The 23,923-nt window shown below is 44.6% G+C and overlaps 1 protein-coding gene across 1 annotated transcript; it reads left to right on the top strand.

Moving 5' to 3' along the window:
• Positions 1-3,622: 3,622 nt before the first annotated feature.
• Positions 3,623-5,221, top strand: LOC114427896 (uncharacterized). The gene is made up of 4 exons (XM_028396122.1): positions 3,623-3,640; positions 3,955-4,121; positions 4,200-4,454; positions 4,573-5,221. Exons 2-4 carry the CDS (start codon positions 3,957-3,959, stop codon positions 5,071-5,073), a joined length of 921 nt encoding a protein of 306 aa, XP_028251923.1. The 5' UTR covers positions 3,623-3,640; positions 3,955-3,956; the 3' UTR covers positions 5,074-5,221.
• Positions 5,222-23,923: the final 18,702 nt, after the last annotated feature.

The following is a 23,923-nucleotide window of genomic DNA, read 5'->3' as shown; positions in this document are numbered from 1 at the left end:
ATGAAGATTTTTTTGTTTTTTTTTCAGCAGATTTGTTTTCAAAGTAGTCCTTTTTAGGATTTTTTTTATTTGTATAAAATTTTGGGGCCTTGAAAAAGATTTGAAAGATTTTTTTTTTTATTCATAAATTGGCTAATGTTCAAGTGGTTAATAAAGAGTTTGGTGAGCATTATTTGTCTAAATGTGTAATTCTTTACAGAGAGTTATTTCATCTTTGAAGTCATGGTTAGTATTGAAATGCAATAAAATAATAAAAAAAAGTCATTTAAAAAAATAATAATAATAAAGTGTACAGAGGAAGCTGGAATCACAACAGGCATTCAGCAGCAGCCACCGCTCTGCCCATAGAAACGCACACGCGCTGTTTCTCTGTCGCTGCCACCGTGGAGAGAGAGAGAGAGAGAGAGAGAGGCTGCACCGGCTCTCCTCACTGATATCCAGCCGGTTTTTGCTGAATCGCTGCTGATAGAGACGTGAGCGGCTTGCGGAGGACGCGGAGCAGTTTCCTGGGTAACAGTCTGTCTTAAAGCTGAGATGCCAGGGTCCGATCGCACATCAGGGCTGGCTGGAGGAGGAGGACGAGCGGCTCAGGGATGTTTACGTGAAGAGACCGGGTGGTTTTTTTCCACCTTTCACCCTCGCTGCTGATCTGTGATTGCATGCGCGACCATCTCACCGCTGGAGTAAAAACAACAGGTGAAGCAGACGAACTCGGAGCTCCCTGTCATCCCGGGAGGGTTAACCAAAGAGCTTCAACCGCTGGATATCGGAGTAAACGGGGCGTTTAAAGCCAAGCTGCGAGCGGCGTGGCAGAGATGGATGTCAGAGAGCGAGCACAGCTTTACCGGGAGGCAGCGCAGGTGAGTTACGCCAGTTATGTGAATGGACTTTGGACGCGTGGGCTCATGTTTCTGCAGCGATTGTTGTCCGAGCTGTCGTGAAAGCCGGCGTAATTTCAGAGCAAAAAGTGCATTTCAATGAGCCTGTCTTGGAAAGTGAGGGATACAGTTCACCAACACTTCCCTCTGAGGATTCAGAAACGGCTCGTAAAAGGAGCAGGAAGTTCCTTCCTAACATGTCTGTGGATGTCCAACCAGAATCTTCCAGTGATGAGGATGAGTTACCGCGCAGACAAGCACGTGCAAGTAAGAGGAAACTACACTTTCCAGTGCCAGCTCCTTCAAATTTAACGTCTGACCCTGTGGAACAGTTCGATGCTAAGAAAATGTGCATGACTGGAGCCACAGAAAATCCATCCAGCAACGAAGTCCCTGCATCTGATGATGTAAAGCCAACTCAGGTGGTAGAGGAGACTCAAATGAGTCAGGAAACCCAACTGTAGGTCAGAAAACAAGAAAAAAGGTTTAAAAAAAAAAAAAAAAAAACGTTTATATGTTTCAAAAGTGTTTTAATCAGGTGTTGTTAGAAGCTATCATGTATGTTAAGGTAAAGAAAGAGTTTTAGAAATTGAAATTGAATTTTAAGAATATTTATTTTCAAAGTAGTCCTTTGGTAAAGGATTTTTTTTATTTGTATAAACCGTTGTGGGCCTTGAAAAGAAAAGGAATATTTATTTTTATACCAAAGCTAAAATTATTTCCATGAAGATTTTATTTTTTTTTTTCAGAAACTTTTTCAGCAGATTTGTTTTCAAAGTAGGGTTTTTTTTATTTGTATAAAATTTTGGGGCCTTGAAAAGAAAAGGAGTATTTATGTTTATACGAAAGCTGAAATTATTTTTATTAAGATTTTATTGTTTTCAGAAACTTTTTCAGCAGATTTATTTTTAAAGTAGTCCTTTTTAGTAAAGGATTTTTTTTATTTGTATAAAATTTTGGGGCCTTGAAAAGAAAAGGAATATTTATTTTTATACCAAAGCTAAAATTATTTCCATGAAGATTTTTTTGTTTTTTTTCAGCAGATTTGTTTTCAAAGTAGTCCTTTTTAGGATTTTTTTTATTTGTATAAAATTTTGGGGCCTTGAAAAAGATTTGAAAGATTTTTTTTTATTCATAAACTGGCTAATGTTCAAGTGGTTAATAAAGAGTTTGGTGAGCATTATTTGTCTAAATGTGTAATTCTTTACAGAGAGTTATTTCATCTTTGAAGTCATGGTTAGTATTGAAATGCAATAAAAATAATAAAAAAAAGTCATTTAAAAAAAACAATAAAAATTGTTGTAGATGAGAATTTAGAAGCTCCTTGCGTTGTTGTGTAGCTGTGTTTTTTTGACGTTTTTATTATTATTTTTACAAAGAACTCCAACCGCTGGACATCGGCGGTGCATGTGATTAAAATGCGGGACCACGTATGTCCGAAGATGGTCTTTATTTATTAATAAAGTGTACAGAGGAAGCTGGAATCACAACAGGCATTCAGCAGCAGCCACCGCTCTGCCCATAGAAACGCACACGCGCCGTTTCTCTGCCGCTGCCACCGTCAGGGTCCCAGCGTGAGCCAGGGCGGTTGTATATTGTTTGATTATGTTTGCCTCATTTTGAAATCACTGACTCCCCTCTCATTTCAGGTGTCTTGGCTGGCCCCTCCTCGTCTTCTCCCTCCCTCTCCTCCTGGTGATCACCTGCTCCTCCCTAATGTGCCTCACCTGTGTCCTTTTGTCTGCCCTGATCCCCTCACTCGGTGGCAGTTCGTCTCGTCTACTACCTGACTTCCAGCCGTCCTGTTCTCCAGCAGCGTGAGTATTTTTCTGAGCCTAGTATTTGTGTATTTTTTATTATTATTTTTGAGAACCGTGGTGACTCAACCCTGCGTGTGTGTGTGTGTGTGTGTGTGTGTGTGTGTGTGTCCCTCCTGCCGGCTTGTGCAGCGCCTACGTTTTTGCCCTGAGATCTGGTGCTTTTGAACTGTGTTCCCTGAGTTTTCGGGCACAATAAACTACTTTAATTTAACCTCTGCCTGTCTCCCGTCCTGCGCTTGAGTCCGTCTGCAACCTCCCTGACAGCCGCCGTGGAGCGAGAGAGAGAGAGAGAGAGGCTTAACCGGCTCCTCACTGATATCCAGCCGGTTTTTTTCACCTCTGCAGCGCAACGTACGGTAATTGTCTGTCTTAAAGCTGAGATGCCAGGGTCCGATCGCACATCAGGGCTGGCTGGAGGAGGAGGACGAGCGGCTCAGGGATGTTTACGTGAAGAGACCGGGTGGTTTTTTCCACCTTTCACCCTCGCTGCTGATCTGTGACTGCATGCGCGACCATCTCACCGCTGGAGTAAAAACAACAGGTGAAGCAGACGAACTCGGAGCTCCCTGTCATCCCGGGAGGGTTAACCAAAGAGCTTCAACCGCTGGATATCGGAGTAAACGGGGCGTTTAAAGCCAAGCTGCGAGCGGCGTGGCAGAGATGGATGTCAGAGAGCGAGCACAGCTTTACCGGGAGGCAGCGCAGGTGAGTTACGCCAGTTATGTGAATGGACTGTGGACGCGTGGGCTCATGTTTCTGCAGCGATTGTTGTCCGAGCTGTCGTGAAAGCCGGCGTAATTTCAGAGCAAAATGTGCATTTCAACTTTCCGATGCAATGTCATTTTTAGAGTCGCATGTATTACAGGTAAGCGTGTCGGCAGAGGTCGATTGGCTAACGTCTCGGAGGAACCAGGAAGTGCTTCGTGAGCTCTCCCCCGAATGGTAAGTTACCTTGAGATTTGCCCTTCACAATTCGACGGAAATATCATAAAAAAACAGACTGTAATCATGTTAAAAGTTGTTGGAAAGGGTTCCTTGGAACCTTATGCAACGTTTACATGTGTTTGTGACCCAGTGTTGATGCAAAAATTTTTATCCGTGTTAGTAAAGCATGCTAATTGACTGAGCTAAATACATGTAAATGCATTGAAACGTTGTTGTTGTTGTAGTAGTAGATGAGGATTCAGAAGCTCCTTGTGTCATTGTGTAGCTGTGTTTTTTGACGTTTTCTTCTGGGTGACTCTTCATCATAACAGACATGCTCTGTGAAGATCCAAACTTGCTTCTTGAGTATAACAAACTGATGGGCTACCTCATGGGCTACCTGTGTGTCCTGACGGGACACAGATCTGTTGTCATGACAAACATGACCAAGGAAAATGTCTTGAACGCAGAACGTACCAAGCATGGATTCCATATCACAGTGAGTTGCTTTGAACTAAGGACTGAAATGTGCAGTGTAAAACAGACCAATACTAATGTTCTGAATTATTCTCCCCAGGTTGACGAACACAAAACTGTGCGTACATATGGACAGGCATCCTTGTTTGTCACCACGACCGAGCATTCCTGGCTGAGAAAATTGATAGAGATCCTCTCTGTCCAAAAGATTCATGACGATTGCAGTTATGTCTTTGCATCCATCCGTGGGAACCAAATTGTGAAACCTGTCCACTTCCTTCAAGCTGCCTGGAGAGATGCTGGCCTGGGAGGTATTATCACTTTCAACAAGATACGGAGCAGTGCCTCCACCCAAGTAAGTTTGTGTGATTTTTTTTTTTTTTTTTTTTTTTTTTTTTTTTGAAGCCATTGTGATTTTATGGATAAAACAGGACATACAGAATATGTTTTTTGTTTTGTTTTTCTATTTGCAGGCCAGCAAATATCTCACTGTCGAGGAAAAAGAAAAGCTGGCTAAGGCTATGTGTCATGATACAAAAACCGCTGAGCGTTTCTACGTGGCGCTGCCTGACAAGAAGGAAGCCTCAAAAGTTAGAGATTTAAGATTGAGGGCGATGAACATGGCTATGGCAGATGTGGAAGAAAGAAGCCCCACTGAGGACGAAACAACTGAAGATGAGGATGAGCCCGTCTTGGAAAGTGAGGGATACAGTTCACCAACATTTCTCTCTGAGGATTCAGAAACGGCTCGTAAAAGGGGAAGGGAGTTCCTCCCTAACATGTCTGTGGATGTCCAACCAGAACCTTGCAGCGACGAGGATGAGTTACCGTGCGGACAATCACGTGCAACTAAGAGGAAACTACACTTTAAATTTGAAGGAGTTGGCACTGGAATGTCTGACCCTGTGGAACAGTTTGATGCTAAGAAATCCAGCCACAGTAAATCCATGCAGCACAGAAGTTTCTGCATCTGATGCTGTAAAGCCAACTCAGGTGGTAGAGGAGACTCAAATGAGTCAGGAAACCGAACTGTAGGTCAGAAAACCAACTTTAGACAGTTTTGAGCATATTTATTTTCAAAGTAGTCCTTTTTAGTAAAGGATTTTTTTTATTTGTATAAAATTTTAGGGCCTTGAAAAGAAAAGGAGTATTTATGTTCATACGAAAGCTGAAATTATTTTTATTAAGATTTTATTGTTTTCAGAAACTTTTTCAGCAGATTTATTTTTAAAGTAGTCCTTTGGTAAAGGATTTTTTTTTATTTGCATAAACCGTTTTTCTCCTTGAAAAGAAAAGGAATATTTATTTTTATACCAAAGCTAAAATGTATTTTTATGAAGATTTTATTTTTTCAGAAACGTTTTCAGAAACTGGCTAATGTTTAAGTGCTTAATACAGAGTTTGGGGAGCATTATTTGTCTACATGTGTAATTCTTTACAGAGAGTTATGTCGTCTTTGATGTCATGGTTAGTATTCGTTAGACTTCGTCATTGGTGAGTTCGTTATCGGTGAGTTCGTTATTGGAGTTCGTTATCGGTGAGTTCGTTATTGGAGTTCGTTATCGGTGAGTTCGTTATTGGAGTTCGTTATCGGTGAGTTCGTTATTGGAGTTCGTTATCGGTGAGTTCGTTATTGGAGTTCGTTATCGGTGAGTTCGTTATTGGAGTTCGTTATCGGTGAGTTCGTTATTGGAGTTCGTTATCGGTGAGTTCGTTATTGGAGTTCGTTATCGGAGTTCGTTATTGGTGAGTTCGTTATTGGAGTTCGTTATCGGTGAGTTCGTTATTGGAGTTCGTTATCGGTGAGTTCGTTATTGGTGAGTTCGTTATTGGAGTTCGTTATCGGTGAGTTCGTTATTGGAGTTCGTTATCGGTGAGTTCGTTATTGGTGAGTTCGTTATTGGAGTTCGTTATCGGTGAGTTCGTTATTGGAGTTCGTTATCGGTGAGTTCGTTATTGGTGAGTTCGTTATTGGAGTTCGTCATTGGAACTTTAACTAAGTGAAGGTGTAAAATCATGGACTTGGAAGAATTTATGCTTTCCCAGGCACATAGACGCACCAAACTTGGCACACATACATTTCAGGCCATTCTGAGTCGATAGGTCTTGGTCCCATGTCTCTACGAGCTTCCTCAGGTGTAAAATGATGGACTTGTAAGTTAGAATTTATGCTTTCCCAGGCAGGTAGAAGCACCAAAGTTGTAATAATAATTTCCCAACAGCCAGCCGGCCACGGGTGTGGCTGTGAGTCTGACAGCGATGAGAGGGAAGCTGGCAGGTTTGAACTCGCGCCGTTGTTTCCTGTTTATTGTCGTAATAAATATTCTGCAGAGTCAGCCACTGGTAAGGATGAATGAGGAATCGCTGTGGTGCATGTGATTAAAATGCCGGACAACGTACGTCCGAAGATGGTCTTTATGTATTAATAAAGTGTACAGAGGAAGCTGGAATCACAACAGGCATTCAGCAGCAGCCACCGCTCTGCCCATAGAAACGCACACGCGCTGTTTCTCTGTCGCTGCCACCGTGGAGAGAGAGAGAGAGAGAGAGAGAGGCTTCACCGGCTCTCCTCACTGATATCCAGCCGGTTTTTGCTGAATCGCCGCTGATGGACACGTGAGCGGCTTGCGGAGGACGCGGAGCAGTTTCCTGGGTAAGAGTCTGTCTTAAAGCTGAGATGCGAGGGTCCGATCGCACATCAGGGCTGGCTGGAGGAGGAGGACGAGTGGCTCAGGGAAGTTAACGTGTGTTTTTTTCCACCTTTCACCCTGGCTGCTGATCTGTGACTCCTGTCCGAGCTTTGGTGAAAGCCGGCATAATTTCAGAGCACTAACAATAATAATAATTTCCCAACAGCCAGCCGGCCACCGGTGTGGCTGTGGGTCTGACAGCGATGAGAGGGAAGCTGGCAGGTTTGAACTCGCGCCGTTGTTTCCTGTTTATTGCCGTCATAAATGTTCTGCAGAGTCAGCCACTGGTAAGGATGAATGAGGAATCGCTGTGGTGCATGTGATTAAAATGCCGGACCACGTATGTCCGCAGATGGTGTTTATGTATTAATAAAGTGTACAGAGGAAGCTGGAATCACAACAGGCATTCAGCAGCAGCCACCGCTCTGCCCATAGAAACGCACACGCGCTGTTTCTCTGTCGCTGCCACCGTGGAGAGAGAGAGAGAGAGAGAGAGAGAGGCTGCACCGGCTCTCCTCACTGATATCCAGCCGGTTTTTGCTGAGTCGCCGCTGATGGACACGTGAGCGGCTTGCGGAGGACGCGGAGCAGTTTCCTGGGTAAGAGTCTGTCTTAAAGCTGAGATGCGAGGGTCCGATCGCACATCAGGGCTGGCTGGAGGAGGAGGACGAGTGGCTCAGGGAAGTTAACGTGTGTTATTTTCCACCTTTCACCCTGGCTGCTGATCTGTGACTCCTGTCCGAGCTTTGGTGACTTTTGAACTGTGTTCCCTGAGTTTTCGGCCACAATAAACTACTTTAATTTAACCTCTGCCTGTCTCCCGTCCTGTGCTTGAGTCCGTTTATGTATAATTTCAGAGCACTAACAATAATAATAATTTCCCAACAGCCAGCCGGCCACGGGTGTGGCTGTGAGTCTGACAGCGATGAGAGGGAAGCTGGCAGGTTTGAACTCGCGCCGTTGTTTCCTGTTTATTGTCGTAATAAATATTCTGCAGAGTCAGCCACTGGTAAGGATGAATGAGGAATCGCTGTGGTGCATGTGATTAAAATGCCGGACAACGTACGTCCGAAGATGGTCTTTATGTATTAATAAAGTGTACAGAGGAAGCTGGAATCACAACAGGCATTCAGCAGCAGCCACCGCTCTGCCCATAGAAACGCACACGCGCTGTTTCTCTGTCGCTGCCACCGTGGAGAGAGAGAGAGAGAGAGGCTTCACTGGCTCTCCTCACTGATATCCAGCCGGTTTTTGCTGAGTCGCCGCTGATGGACACGTGAGCGGCTTGCGGAGGACGCGGAGCAGTTTCCTGGGTAAGAGTCTGTCTTAAAGCTGAGATGCGAGGGTCCGATCGCACATCAGGGCTGGCTGGAGGAGGAGGACGAGTGGCTCAGGGAAGTTAACGTGAAGAGACCGGGCTTTGGTGAAAGCCGGCATAATTTCAGAGCACTAATAATAATAATAATAATAATAATAATCATAATAATCATAATTTAAATAATAGGAAGCTGGAATCACAACAGGCATTCAGCAGCAGCCACCGCTCTGCCCATAGAAACGCACACGCGCTGTTTCTCTGTCGCTGCCACCGTCAGGGTCCCAGCGTGAGCCAGGGCGGTTGTACATTGTTTGATTATGTTTGCCTCATTTTGAAATCACTGACTCCTCTCATTTCAGGTGTCTTGGCTGGCCCCTCCTCGTCTTCTCCTCCTCCTCCTCCTGGTGATCACCTGCTCCTCCCTAATGTGCCTCACCTGTGTCCTTTTGTCTGCCGTGATCCCCTCACTCGGTGGCAGTTCGTCTCGTCTACTACCTGACTTCCAGCCGTCCTGTTCTCCAGCAGCCTGAGTATTTTTCTGAGTCTATATTTTTGTGTTTTGTCTGCCTGGTGTGATTTTGAGACCTTTCGAGTTTGTCCTGCTGAGAACCGTGGTGACTCAACCCTGCGTGTGTGTGTGTGTGTGTGTGTGTGTGTGTGTGTGTGTGTGTGTGTTTGTTTTTCCCCCTCCTGCCGGCTTGTGCAGCGCGTATGTTTTCTGCCCTGAGATCTGTTGCTTTTGAACTGTGTTCCCTGAGTTTTCGGCCACAATAAACTACTTTAATTTAACCTCTGCCTGTCTCCCGTCCTGTGCTTGAGTCCGTCTGCAACCTCCCTGACAGCCACCGTGGAGAGAGAGAGAGAGAGGCTGCACCGGCTCTCCTCACTGATATCCAGTCTGTTTTTGCTGAATCGCTGCTGATAGAGACGTGAGCGGCTTGCGGAGGACGCGGAGCAGTTTCCTGGGTAACAGTCTGTCTTAAAGCTGAGATAGAGCACTAATAATCATAATAATAATCATAATAATAATAATAATCATAATAATAATCATAATCATAATCTCCCCTAACCGTAACCCTAACGTAAGCGCGAGGAATTCAGCATTTACATCTACGTCCATTCAAAATTTACAAGTGAAAACCCTAGCAGTTTTTGTCGCCCCCTGATGGAAGGTTTTATATTGCATGTCGTCCGATCTTGATAAAAGTGGTATCGCCGGAAAGCGGCCGAAAAACTGAATCCAGCTGTGCAATTTTCAAGGCCGTATCGTTAAAGATGAATTTTTAAAAAATTTTTGAAAAAATGCTAATTTCACGCTAACAAGTTTCGCAAGCTCAGCGCTGTCCGAAACAAATTTCTATCCAGGTCCCGTCTCTCTACGACCTTCCTAGCTATATGCTACGCCCCAGGGCTATCCAGGTTTAGGGTTAGGTTTAGGGTTAGGGTTAGGGTTAGGGTTAGGGTTAGGGTTAGGTTAGGGTTAGGGTTAGGTTAGGGTTAGGGTTAGGTTGGGTTAGGGTTAGGGTTAGGGTTAGGGTTAGGGTTAGGGTAGGGTTAGGGTTAGGGTTAGGGTTAGGGTTAGGGTTAGGTTAGGTAAGGGGGTTATAACCACGATCGTCACTGTGACGATTCTCAAGCCCTGAATAACTTTTGAACCGTACGACCTAGATTGATGAAACCTTGACCTATCCCCCCATTTTCGTGGGTGAAATTTCCATCGTGGCACTCCCAAGTCGCTGGGAGCTTCCGTTGCGGAGATACGTCACATTTGTTCTCTTCCTGTCACTTGGGGCCAAGCTGTGTGTGCAAAAGCAAAACTCGCAGCAACACCGTTGCGCAGTACTTCCGGTGCCGCCGGAAGTGTTTCAAATAAAACCGGAAGAGCTGAATTGAAAATGTTAACAATCGTAATAATAATAATAATAAAGAAAATAAGGTACTTAAACTTGGATATCTCGCGACCTACCCCCCATAATTCGTGGTCGGGCTTTCCAACGCTGCCATCGGCGAGTTCGTGCGACTTTTCGTCCCGAGATATAGACTTTATAATGTGTCATTATTATTACAATTTTTATTCGGTATCTCCGAACGGAAGGTCGCACAGACTTGCGGATGGCGCCGATGGAAAGCCCGTGGCCGATTTATGGAGGGTGGGTCGCATCTCCGTTGCTCTAGACGTACGGTTGGCGAGCTATGGAGTAAAGCGTCTTAAATCGGACACCTCCATTTTGCGCTATGCAAATCCTTTGACCGCTCGGATCTCCCGAACCGTACGAGCTAGAGCCTCGGGATCAAGACCTGCCCCCCGTTTGTCAGGACGGGCTTTCATTCGGCGTGGGTCTCAAGTCTGTGCGACTTTGCGTTCCGGAGATATATACAGGAAGTTGTCATTTAAAAGTGTAACAACACACAACATGGAAGAAAAAAAACAATCAGTGTGTGTCTTTGTGAGTGTGTCCGCGGGTGGTAACACACACTCCTTCAGTGCAGTCTTAAAAAGAAAATACACAGCGTGACAACATCATTAAATATGAGTGTTTGGGGTTTGAAAAAACAATCAGTGTGTGTCTTTGTGAGTGTGTCTGTGGGTGTAACACACACTCCTTCAGTGCAGTCTTAAAAGAAAAATACACAGCGTGACAAACATCATTAAACATGAGTGGTTGGTGTTTGGGGTTACCATAGGGTTAGGATCAGAAGTCCCTGTGGTTAAGGTTAGAGCCAGGGCTCCAGTGAGGTTAAGTTTAGGGCCAAGAGTCCCTGGGGTTAGGGTTAGAGCTACAGCCCCAGTGAGGTTAAGTTTAGGGCCAGGAGTCCCTGTGGTTAAGGTTAGAGCCAGGGCTCCAGTGAGGTTAAGTTTAGGGCCAAGAGTCCCTGGGGTTAGGGTTAGAGCTACAGCCCCAGTGAGGTTAAGTTTAGGGCCAGGAGTCCCTGTGGTTAAGGTTAGAGCCAGGGCTCCAGTGAGGTTAAGTTTAGGGCCAAGAGTCCCTGGGGTTAGGGTTAGAGCTACAGCCCCAGTGAGGTTAAGTTTAGGGCCAGGAGTCCCTGTGGTTAAGGTTAGAGCCAGGGCTCCAGTGAGGTTAAGTTTAGGGCCAAGAGTCCCTGGGGTTAGGGTTAGAGCTACAGCCCCAGTGAGGTTAAGTTTAGGGCCAGGAGTCCCTGTGGTTAAGGTTAGAGCCAGGGCTCCAGTGAGGTTAAGTTTAGGGCCAAGAGTCCCTGGGGTTAGGGTTAGAGCTACAGCCCCAGTGAGGTTAAGTTTAGGGCCAGGAGTCCCTGTGGTTAAGGTTAGAGCCAGGGCTCCAGTGAGGTTAAGTTTAGGGCCAAGAGTCCCTGGGGTTAGGGTTAGAGCTACAGCCCCAGTGAGGTTAAGTTTAGGGCCAGGAGTCCCTGTGGTTAAGGTTAGAGCCAGGGCTCCAGTGAGGTTAAGTTTAGGGCCAAGAGTCCCTGGGGTTAGGGTTAGAGCTACAGCCCCAGTGAGGTTAAGTTTAGGGCCAGGAGTCCCTGTGGTTAAGGTTAGAGCCAGGGCTCCAGTGAGGTTAAGTTTAGGGCCAGGGGCCTCTGGGGTTAAGGTTAGAGCCAGGGGCCCCAGTGGTTAGGTTTAGGATCAGCCCCTAGGGTGTGGTTAAGTTGAGGCTGGGGGCCCTGGGAGTTAGGGTTAGAGAAAGAGGTCCAGTAATTACAGTCCAGAGCAGGTATTCAAGGAGGGATTATAGTGCAGGCCAATAAACCAAACAATCAATCAATCAATCAATCAATATAAATCAGGAAAGAAATTCAAAAGAAACATTTTCGTCAACCATCCTGCCCTTATTGTCTGAAATATGACCTCTCATTGAGGCCCTGTGGATGAAATGTGCCTAATTCTATTATCCAATTTCTTTCAGTCCTCCCTCGCTGGGCTGTGGACCAGTGTGGGTTACATTCCAGAATTCAAGGTCCGCACTGAGCTCCATCCGTGGCATCCAAAATGATGGACTACGTGGCGGTAGGTCTGTTTTGGTTAATTATGTTGTATTTATGACAGGTGAACCGAATACGTAATTCTAAATTTGTTTGTCCCACGTATTTTTTTTGCCACATACTTCACGAGTAATTAAATGGACACGATTCTTTGAAAAAATATTCCCAAATGTGGCTGTTTTATAAACCTTTAAATTGTAAGAGTCATAAACCCATCTCTTCTGTTTAAAAAAGAATCCTGTGGACCAGATTTTTGCTGTTGAGAAGATATGACCTTTGACCTTACAGGGTAGTCCTTTACATTTTTGTGTTTTCTAAATGCTGCAAATATTCTCATGTTGTTGTTTGGTGGATTGGCTGCCATAATGTTGTTAAAATTATTATTCTTAATGTTCCAGAGCAATTTTGTGGTGGATGGTGAGAAGGTGGTGACGAGAGGGAGAGAAGTAGAAATCTGGATGGGTTTGCTCTGAGAAAAGGACTTGTAGATGCTCCTGAGGAAAGTCCTTGAGTACCCTCTAGTGGACAGAGCCGAGAACAGCACCTTAGTGGCCTGTCTGAAAATCCTCTGGCCGTGTGCAAATTCTGTAAAATCCTAACAGTTGAGATTTGATTAGTCCTGCAAAGGTGTGTTCAGGGTGGTAACTGTTTTTTTTTTTTTTTATGGAGGAGTGCATGCGTGTCTGTATCCTTGAAATAAACTTTTAACATCCTTTAACTTGTTGTGTATTGTAAATCTGGGGCCTTTAAATGAGTTCGAGTGAGTTTTTTTGTGTCCAAAAAACTCTGTGATTTTATCTCATGTAAGGCACTCTGAATTGCCTTGTGTATGAATGGTGCTATATAAATAAAGCTTGCCTTGCAGGCCTTCTTGTACAACACAGGTAGTTCCGCGTGAGGCCGCCAGGGGGCGCGTGGCGGTTGAATTTTCTATCAATTTCACTAGCACTTCCAGTAAGCAGCTTATTTCCACTATTCGGCTACTAGCCTGGCCTGGTCTGTGGACTCCGAATTTGGTCATGATCGCCATGGTCCCAAATCATCTCAGCAATGTGGTATGTGGCGCTCGTGGGCTCACTGCTCCGTGTCCCTCTGTGTTTCAGCCTACCGCCGTGGCATTCAGCATTCAACCTTTTCTCAATCTGCCACGGATTTACCAGGCCGTCAGGCGTGGGGAAATAAAAAAATAATAATATTTCGAATGGCTGTCACCTCTCCACATCTGTAGCGCCTTCAAGGATACGCACCCAGGTCAGTGTGCAGTACGGTTTTCAAATCCTCATTTCGTGCACAGGTATAAATAAAAAAAAATAAATAAATAAATAAAAATAATAATAATCCAATCAGCACGATATGAAAACCCAATAGTCTCTGGGAAGAAATCCCCTCCGCTCTTCTCGTACAATACAGAATGGTGTTATTCGATCTGTCCGCTCCTCGCTCCGGCCCATTTCAGCAATTAGTCTGATTACGCCCGAACCTCTGTCCCCTCTTTATGCCAGCGGATAGCGCTTTAAACTTATCTATTCATGAGCCTGGGAGCCGACCTCTGATGCATTTCGATTCCTCCATTCACCTGTTGCAATGGAATCTTTTCGGCATTAAGTGGGATTTAAAACATATATTTCACCGTTCGTCTCATTTGCATTAGTTCCTGCATCTTCAATCTCGCGTCAAAAGCCTTATGCCAGATTCTGCTGAAAAAGCTAGAGTTCCCTCTATGCTCACATGCTGGATGATTTCCTCCTCAAATCCCTGTTTAGTCATTTAGGATCAGCTGCATGGAGATTATTACCTGATGCGCGTAATTGAAAACGCAGTCGATCCACTGTCCAACGTTATCATGACGATGACGTAGTCGAACTGGCTGCATATTAAGTAGCCATGTGCTCGTGTTTACATGTATTAGACAAGCGAGTTCGCTATGCTGTCGTTAATTTAATGTCGTTGAATGTTTTTCACAGCAACAGGAGCTCTTTTTTTAATCTTTATTCATAACAGTGTCATTAACAATTTACACATATGAGCATATTATGAACAACAAATAAAATAAACAAAAAACACATAAAGCAAAGAGTCTGCTAAGTTACAGCAAAATTACATTAGTCACTGAGTGCAATCGTTTTGAACAATTTCTTATGAGCCAGTTTAAGTTTATTGATGGAAGCTAATATATTTTCAAATCTGTTACCTTAAAGTTATGCCAAGAGGGCACATTCCATTTCATTTTGTGTAATATATGCAATGCAAGGAATTGTAATAGCAGTAGGTTTACAATATAAACTTCATCTTTAGTAAATGTACGGTTAGTAAAGAGGAGCAAGAGTTGCACTTTTGTAAGTTCAACCCAATGTTAGTTTTAGATAATGTTGTAAATTCGAGCAAAAGACGTTAACATGCAAACATTCCACAAAGACATGCTCCACACTAAGCAACAGGAGTTCTCTTCCTCTGAAATGAATGTGAATACATCGAGCCATTACCATACCTGGCCTGTGGGGGCAGCATCGTGCCATACGGTATCTAGTCTGCCGGAAATACAGAAGAGGAGGAGGAGGAAGAAGAAGGAGTAAAGCGGAACAGGATAAAAGGGGCAGCGGGCGATTCAGTTATTCTTTAGAGTCACTCCTTCGAACGCGTTTAAAGGTTTCCTTCAAGTTTCGCTTCGCTCTTCGCATTGGTAAGTTCACCGACCGCAGTAAACTACACGCTAGTGTTTATATGTAGTACAATGTACAGAGCGATGGCGCCAGTTGCACGTGAGATTTTCAACATTGCCAGCGTTAGCAGTTAGTTAGAGTACCAACTCGATACCGTGAGCTTATGTCTTACAAAGCCGTGGACATCTCAGGAATGGTAGAAGCTAGAAACGTTCAGTTTTTTTTCCCCTCGTAACATTCGATGGGCAAGCCATTGTTCAATCTCGGACCATCGAGCGATATCACGAGGGACACGAAGATCCAATTGTAAGGCCCGTGTGCTCTGGCGCTACCGTCAAAGGTGGTCAATTGGACAAGATTAATTCTCTCCCCTGACTAGCTGACTCGTCTGCACGTTTTGAAAAGCAGCTCTTAACGCAGTAATAGACGCGTAGGGGACCGTTATCTCAACCGGAAAGTGCAGTTTGTTTCTTACATTTATCTTATAGAGAAAAGTTTCCCAGCTGCACTACCCCCACCCCGCCGCACGGTGTTACCCTAACACTCCAGCTCTGCTCCCCTCCCCCATCAGCAGTCTACACTAGGAGTTGTATCAAGGAAAAAATCTCACAGGACGCTCACACAGCCCTGTTTTCTGTGTTTTTCCAATACATGTGTATGAATTTAATTTTTTTGCTTTTTTTTTTCTGGTGCTGGGGTTTTTATTACAGTCATATCACACCTGGATATTATGAAAGCCCAGGTTCTCCTGGGAGGGGGGGGGGAGAAACACGTGTGTTACTTGAGTGTGGATGACAAGACGAATGTTTTATGAGCAATAATACACAAAGAATGGCAGGCGGGTAAAATCCCCCAAAACACCCTTAGACCTGGAAGGTTAACTGTTGTTTGTGGCTTTTTCTGTTCACAGAGATAATGGACAGTTCAGCTTTGCCACTCCAACAAGAGCACAGCAGCAGCAGCTGGGATGATTTGGAAGAAGCGCAGCCCCACCACAAAGTATTTGGTCGGCTCTTGGTGGCAGAGGTGACCAAGATGAGGGAGCACTTGGAGGCGCTTAGCCAAACGCTTAGTGAAAACTTTGCACGGCTGGAGGAGAGGGCCATGAGCAGAATTGACGAGCGCATGGGGCAACTAGAGGGACAGATGATGATGGCTGTGGAGCAAAAGTTGAAGGATGTTCACACTGACATCCTGACAGACCTGAAGCGACAGGAGACGGAGACCACGCAGCGTGCGTCGACCCCGCTGCCCAGCACGGGTGTTCGTGAGGAAGCAAGCCTTTCTCCTCCCCGTCCAGGTGCAGCAGAGGCTGCTGGTACGTCCCAGCAGGAGCGTCCCGTGCAAAGCAGGGGCGCTGCAGCTACACGTCTCCGTGACCTGTCACCACAGCTGGCCTCTGTCCTCCGGCCCTACATGAAAAAGAGTGCACATTCCCCTCGGGAGAAGCTGACACCACTGCAACTGGCCTTCTTCAAGTATCAGATGGATACACTCCAGATTTCAGGTAACTGTTGTATTAAATTGCTGAAAAATACCCTGCAGCAGTCGGAGCAGCATCCACATGTTGCCGTCATGCTGCACAGCTCACACTCTGCATAACTCACTGTCTTGGTCTTGTTTCATAACAGATACAAAGGAGCTTCATAAGAAGGCGGCCCGCATTTTGCAGGAGGGTACTTCTGCCAACATCTGGCTGCGCGGTTGGAAGCCAGAGGGCTGCAGCTCCATGCAGGATTTTCTCAACGAAAAGATAAAGACGTGTTTAAAACACAAAAGGAGAGCATCCGAGGTGATGCAGCAGCTTGTTGGCTCCCCCAATGTCACCCCTGGAAGAAAAAAAAAAACCAAAGAAGGCCCATAATGTGAAAATTTTTATATTATGTATATTATCTAGTCAGCCTGTACATAACATCTTTATAACTTTTTGTATCTGTCCTTTTATTGATATGTTGAGTTGCCATTTAATTTTACGTTTTTTTTTAAAGTTATCTCTTTGTGTGGTTTTTTTTTTTGTATTTTCTTTCATTCATTTATTTATGTTTAATGATAACTGGGAGCTCAACTTTTCAGTGTGTGCTTCTGTGTTTTTGTTCTTGAATAAAAATTCAAGTCACAAGTAGATCTCCTTTGTCTATAATTTGCCTTCTTCAAAAAACAAAAACGGTGAATCCAGATGTTTATGGATGAACGCTCCAGAGAGTAGTGAACATAACGCAACTCAATGTTTTGGTGATTGTCTCCATCTTTTGGGCAAAAGTTGAAACTGCAGTGCATGCAGACAAATGTGAGGGTGTGCTTTATAAATGCAGCTGAAGGACTTCAAGGGTGCTGAAAAGCAAATCTTTAAACAAAGTCTTAAAAGAGAAAACCATGTAATTAATAAAAAAAAAAATGAATCACAGTAATGTCAACCAGTGCTTTGATTAAGCTTGCTAGAATAGAATAGAATAGAATATGTGTGTTGATGCTGGAAAAAAAAAACAAAAAAAAACAAAAAACATCTCCAGCCAGCATCTTGCTGCACACGTTGAAGGAGCTCAGCTTCCTCAGGAAGTGCAGTCTGCTGCAGGCCTCCTTGTACTCAGCTGTGTTGTTGGTCTTCCAGTCTGACACAGGCAGTTCCGCGTCAGGCCGCCAGGGGGCGCGTGGCGGTTGAAACCAAAATCACTGCACTGGCTTCCTGTGAGTCAGAGGATACATTTCAAAACTTTACTCCTGGTCTACAAAGCACTGAATGGTCTTGGACCAAAATACATCCTGGACATATTGGTTCCCTATGAACCATCCAGACGCCTGAGATCGTCAGGGACAGGCCTACTGTGTGTACCCAGGGTCAGAACCAAACAGAGTGAAGCAGCAGGATTTCAGTTATTCTGCCTCTCACCTGTGGAACAGCCTTCCTAAACACCTGCTCAGACAGTCACTTCATTTAAGTCAGCCTGAAAACACGTTTGTTTACTGCAGCGTTCTCCTGATTTCTTGACTGCACTCTTCTCATTTAATCATCCTGATTTGATTTGATGTCTTTTATGATTTTTCTTTTTATGATTTCAATTTCCTTCTTAATTTAATGTTTTAAAATGTTTTTACTCTGTGATTTTATCTTATGTAAGGCACTCTGAATTGCCTTGTGTATGAATGGTGCTATATAAATAAAGCTTGCCTTTCAGGCCTTCTTGTACAACAGTGCAGTTCCGCGTGAGGCCGCCAGGGGGCGCGTGCCGGTTGAAAGCTGCTAAAATGCCGGGTTTAGCAGCTTTCAACCGGCCAGTGAAGAAATGGATGATGATAGAGAAAAATAAGGCACTTAAACTCAGATATCTCGACCTACCCCCCATAATTCGTAGTCGGGCTTTCCAATGCTGCCATCGGCGAGTCCGTGCGACTTTTCCGGAGATATAGGCTTTTTAAGTTTTATTTTTCAATATTATTACTATTTTTATTCGGTACGAAAACATCAGTAAAAAGACAATTGCCTTCGCTTTGTGACTACGGCTGGAATAAAATATTTGTACGATGATCATCAAAATGTTAGATAAACTAATATTAAGAGGCTTTATGAGCAGTAAAGAGTGCAAATAAACTCTAACTGGTCCTTTACATGTGCTCAATTTGAGAAATTTCAGCAATATTCCCCCCAAAAAGAGTTTATGAAATGGAAACATTTTTTTTTCAATATTATTCTGTATTTGGGTTTCTGGAGCCATCGATGAGCTGTTTATTGCAGACAAGGTAGGTATACAAAAAGGATCATGAAAAAATAGAAATAGAGATATATAATAAATATCTAAATACCTAGAGAGCATTTAAATCCCTGAGTTGTATCTAAAGAACATACTGCTGTATAAAAACCTTTACATAGTAAAGAGCAGGACATGAATGTACCAGTATGAATGTACAGTGTCTGAGTGACTGTCACAGTTCAGAGTTCAGTAATTCGATAGAGACGGGCAGGAATGACTTCCTGTGTCTCTCAGTGGTGCATCGTGGGAGTCGGAGTCTGTTGCTGAACGAGCTCCTGTAGCTGGTCAGCACAGTGTGGAGCGGGGACAGTCCAGTATGGTCTTTATTTTGGACAACATCCTCCTCTGAGCAGATTGCATTTATCCCATTCAATGCATGCATGTGCTATTGGAGTATTGCTATTTTTTTTATATTTTTTTGTACAAAAGGCATTAGATTTTAAGCTCACGCAATGTCCCATGCTCCGCATGAACAGTAGGTGGCGGTAATGCTCCTTTAAGTTGGTTGACAACCGCCGTAGAAAACTAAAGGAAGAAGAAGAAGTTGACTTCGAAGCAAGTCAGTGTAACCTGTAAACAACGCAGAAACATGGCGGAATGTCCTGTCGTCGGAGAAACGTAAGTCTCTAGCTGTTGTAGAATTTAGCGACTTTGTAAAACATGCGCTCCAGCATCGTCGACGTCATCGTAAACGATAAGTGTTACTACTGTTACTGCACTTTAGCAGTAGTACTGTACATACTTGTATTGTGTTCCGCTCTTTGTCATCATGTAGCGTGCGTGCACATACGCGGAAAGGGCAACAATAACTAGAAGACTTTATTGGTGTCGGTTTCTATCAGTGTTTAGGGTCGATAAAGTAGCTATCACAGAAGTCAAAGTGAGTCAAGTATGGTGAAAGTATTATTAAGAGATGTGTGTGAGTTTTTACTGCGTGTCACGTAACCACGCTCTGCAGCACAGGTCCGTGACCGACAGAAGGAAGGCCATTTTAGGTCACGTAAAGTTGGATTAAGGGATTGCTCTGACTAGCTGGAGAGTCTGCGGTCTGAGTTTATGTTGCTAAAACGCAGTTATGAGAATTTGATGAAGATGAAGCTCTTTTATTGGGAAAAGCAGTCAGGCCTGCGTGTGATGTAGAATTGAATTGAATTGAATTGAATTGATCCCTTTGGGAAGGTCCCTCAGGGAAATTTGGGTACCAGCAGCAATGCAACACCTACAGTCAGAGCAAGAGTTAAATAGAATAAAATAGAATGTAGTACAGTTAAAGAAAAAAAAAGATGAGAAATTATGTACAAACATTGCACAGCAGCATAGATGGTACAGATGTATTATTTCACATGTAAATTATTGCCAGTGTGTTGTATCAGGCGGGCTGTACTCCCCCCCCCCCCCCCCCCCCCCCCCCCCCCCCCCCCCCCTGCCAAAAGCAGAGTTTTAAAGTTTGATGGATCGGGGGACAAAGGAGTCTCTGAGTCTGTTGGTCCTGCTCCTGGGAAGGAGCAGCCTGTGACTGTTCAGGCTCCTCTGAGCGCCGATGACAGTGTGCAGAGGATGACTGGCATCGTCCACGATGGCCAGTATTGTATCATGCGTGTGATGTATCATACACACAAGGCATGTGGACAGCTTTCTATCCTTGATTTGCATCAAGTTACTTCTGAATGAACCAACAAGAATGACAGAGACCCTAAAATGCTACTCCGACTCCTCACAGGCCATGAGATAAGACCAACCAGACCAGTAAAACTTTAGTAAAACCAGCAAACCTTTGTGGTGCATTCCAAAAAGAGTCTTCACACTATTATGTGCTCTCTGTTATATACTATTTGAATGTATGTAAGCGTTGTTGTGATTTTGTTCTTACTGTACTTTCCAAAGATCTCACTTGAAATTCTAACAAACAGCTTCTTTACTGCATTAAACAGGAAATGCACACTTTGAGCACCTGCCCCTCCACAGCCCCGTTTTCTGACACACTGGAGCATCAGAATTGGCAGCTTTCAAGGTTTCTCTAAAACAAAGGTTCTCTTTTGAAGAAGGTAAAGTACAGCCATGGTAATGCTGCTACACTGCTATACATGTATCTTAATTGTGTTACAGGAAGAGTAATTAGAATTTTGCTGTATTTCCAGTGTAAAGGAAACAACTGAGCATGGATCCTAACCCGCTGGCTGGATTGGTGGCGAGGCTACAAAATGAATATTCTCAGTTTCGGATAGAGGTTCATCAGCTGTTTCAGCCACACCTAGAGAGTCTGCCAGCAGCATCACATGGTAAGGATTTTTTTTCTTTTTAAATGCGCATTCCTGCATCCGCACTTTATGCGGCTGTCTCACATTGAATAAATGGTTCCCTATTGCTTATATCGTACACAGCAGTTGTAGCAGGACTTGGCCCAGAACCAGTTCCAGGCTTCCAGGATGAAGCGCACACTTTCCTCACCTCCACAGATGACAGCTCCTCCACACATACGGACGACGATTTCCAGGTGCCTGACATTGTTGATGTCAGTATTACCAACACCACCAACGTGCTGCATGCCGTCAATGCGTACCAAATATTGAGGACTTCTTGCACTCCACTGACACTATTGCGATCCACTCTGCAACAGTTTCTGACCCAGCTTCTTTTTTGGACTTTACTTTTGACATTGATGGCCTGGTTGTAGAGTTTAAAAGGCTCGAAGGCCTTATAGGTGGTCTGCACTATCTCCTAATGCCCCGGTTTCACCCAAGATCATTGTCACCACACTACCACCTGTTGAAAAAGCACGTTGACCTCACCAAATACAGCAAAAATGGCATCCTTGCCCTAAGAAATGTTGTGGGTCATACTTTAGGTTATGTAGACGGTGGCTATCATCTCCTTATGACTGTTGTTCCAGCAAGTGAAACTGATCCAGACACAAGGTTGCTCCGCAAGGACTTGTACTCAGTAATGGCAGCAGAGCTGCTGAACAGTGTGGCCGAAAACTTCAAGAAATTGCTTCGCTGTCTCTCAGCCAAGGACAAATCGCGGCCCTCCATAAGGAAGCAGACCACTGCTGACACATCCAGATTCCACATCCTGGATAGAGACAACATATTCATACATGCGCTGGTCGATCGAGCAGTGGAACAGGCTAATGAGTGTCACTTCATGAAGGTGCTGCTTTTGCTAAATAAGTTTGGACAGAAGGACGCTGAACCCTTTGACATTACTGACATCTTGAATCCAATCGGAGTTAATGCTATGTCTGTCCACTTTGCCTGTAACATTGCAGTAAAGGACTCTGACACCCACATCCTCTTTTCAAGATATGGATTGCAAGTCCTTGTGGGTAACAGAGGTGCTCTCTTCACCACACTGGGCATCCACGAAGCCACAAATTTCCAAACCAACCTTGACAACACCGGGATGGATGTAAGAAAGGAGTTGCTCGACGTTCTTCAGAATGAAGGCAAGCGCACCTTTCTTCAGTTGTATGTGGACTCACCACATGCTTATGTTCATTTGCCGTACAAGCATCCTGTCAGTGGTGCTATTGTGACTTGTGGTTTGTCTCACCCCAACTTTCAGTTTGCCCTGCTTTCACGAGCAGAGAACTACTTGAGACACATGAGGGACCTGCAAGAAAGGATGGTGGGTCAGCTAGCATGCCGGATTGAACAGGTGGTGAGGTTTGAGGACACATGTCCAACTTTTCTTGACCCATCACACTACTTCAATCTGGAAGGACTGACTCACCTGTTGCAACACCATCCAATCCTTGTCCCATTTAAAGATAACTCCTCTGTGGGTCTGGTTTCCACAATCTCGGATGTATTGCGTTTTCTGGTGGACACTCTGACAGAGCAGTATCAGTCCAGTGTTGGAGTTGCACATTATGATGCTGTGTGGAAGACTTTCCAATGTGAGCTGGCATTGGAGGAGATTTTTTTTGGCCGCCCCCTGTCACCACTGGATTATGATCTTAGTGTGTCGTTAGGTACAAATACTGTGAGTGACGAAAGTGTGAGCAAGCAGAGAGGGTTCATTGGCCTAGCGCCTCATTCCAGCGCTGTCCTAGAGGAAGCACCACCCCCTCTTCAACACTGGACCAGTATGGAGTTGCAAGTTTTGCGCATCATGCGACTTTTCCCACTCTGTCAGACTCTTGCTGCTGGGCCATCAGTGATTGGGTCTGCCCTTGTCAAAGTTCTTTTAGGGGACCTGTACAAGAGAAACTCTCAAATACCGGTGTCCGAGCTGCAGTCCACACACCACCTGGAAGGCTGATCGGGGCTTGGCTGCTTGACACCCTTTGTGAAGACCTCTCTGTCAAGGACTGTTTTCCAGTGCCAAACACCTTTGCCAGGGCTCGCAAGTTGGTGACTGAAGCTGGAAAAGATGTCAAAGAATGTCTTTTGCAAGGATTCGCGGAGCTGAAGATGAACTTCTTGCCAGCATTCAAGTTCAGGGACACAAAGGGGACCAAAAGAGTCTGGTGGAACTGCAAGGACTATGTGCAAATCCATCAGACTGACACAGAACCCTTTGCCATTTCCACCACTGCTGCCATGACCCTGCAAGTGTGTGTGGAGTTGGAGAGGCGATCCCTTACTTACTCCAGGAATCTGGAAAAGTACAGGGATCATGGCATGGCATGGATGGAAAAGGTCCTTGCTCGCCTTCCATCGGGGCTCAAAAGAACCCCAAACAGTCACTTGAAGGTGGTCACATTCATTACATGTGTTGGAATGATAATGAATGGTGACTATGTTGACTTCAGTGTGCTGAAGAATCTCCTGCAGGAGACAAACCAAATTCTGTCTCAGGCGGACCTCCAGAAAATGCAGATTTTGTCCAGGTTCACCCTCCCAAAGGTGTTCAGCACTCTCGTCTGGAAGCTGCATGAGGATATTCCTTATCGCTTGCCGCAACCAACTCACCCTCTTCTACGGGTCAAACCTCAGGTGGAAAGAGAGGAGATGAGTCTACCAGAAGAGGATGTACAGGAGGTCGAGTTGCAGGATGACATGAGGCCGATGGAGAGATCACAGGCTATGTATTTGCCTGCAAACAGCTCAAGGATGTGGACGGCTCTGGAAATTTCTCAGATCCCCACAGACAAACGGCTGGCATTGCACGTGGCTTACAATCTATACAGTGAGAAATGCAAGGAAAAAAAAATTCCTATCAGGTCTTTCCATGCATTCCGTCACAGACTGAAGGTTGTGAGGTCACACATTGCCTGAAAACATCAGAGATTGTGGAAACCAGACCCACCAAAATCCATTGTACAAATATATTTAGCCACATTGCACATTTCTCTTTGCCTTAAAACAAAGCAAAAAGTAGAAATTCTATCAAGTGTAGAGACCTTTTTTCATTTTTTTTTTGACCAACCATTGATACAGATCCAGGAATAATTGGATGTGGTTGTTTATTTATTTATATATGTTTATATATATATATATATATAT

Source organism: Parambassis ranga, chromosome 22 (genome assembly GCF_900634625.1).
Source record: "Parambassis ranga chromosome 22, fParRan2.1, whole genome shotgun sequence".
Lineage (NCBI taxonomy): Eukaryota > Metazoa > Chordata > Actinopteri > Ambassidae > Parambassis > Parambassis ranga.
This window is presented reverse-complemented; position numbering and strand designations above follow the sequence as displayed.

Bases quoted from the DNA above. Each gene is read 5' to 3' on its own strand.
- LOC114427896 (XM_028396122.1), top strand. From the start codon at position 3,957: ATGCTCTGTGAAGATCCAAACTTGCTTCTTGAGTATAACAAACTGATG. The intron at 4,122-4,199 runs GTGAGTTGCTTT...TATTCTCCCCAG, and splicing joins AGCATGGATTCCATATCACA to GTTGACGAACACAAAACTGT. The intron at 4,455-4,572 runs GTAAGTTTGTGT...TTCTATTTGCAG, and splicing joins GGAGCAGTGCCTCCACCCAA to GCCAGCAAATATCTCACTGT.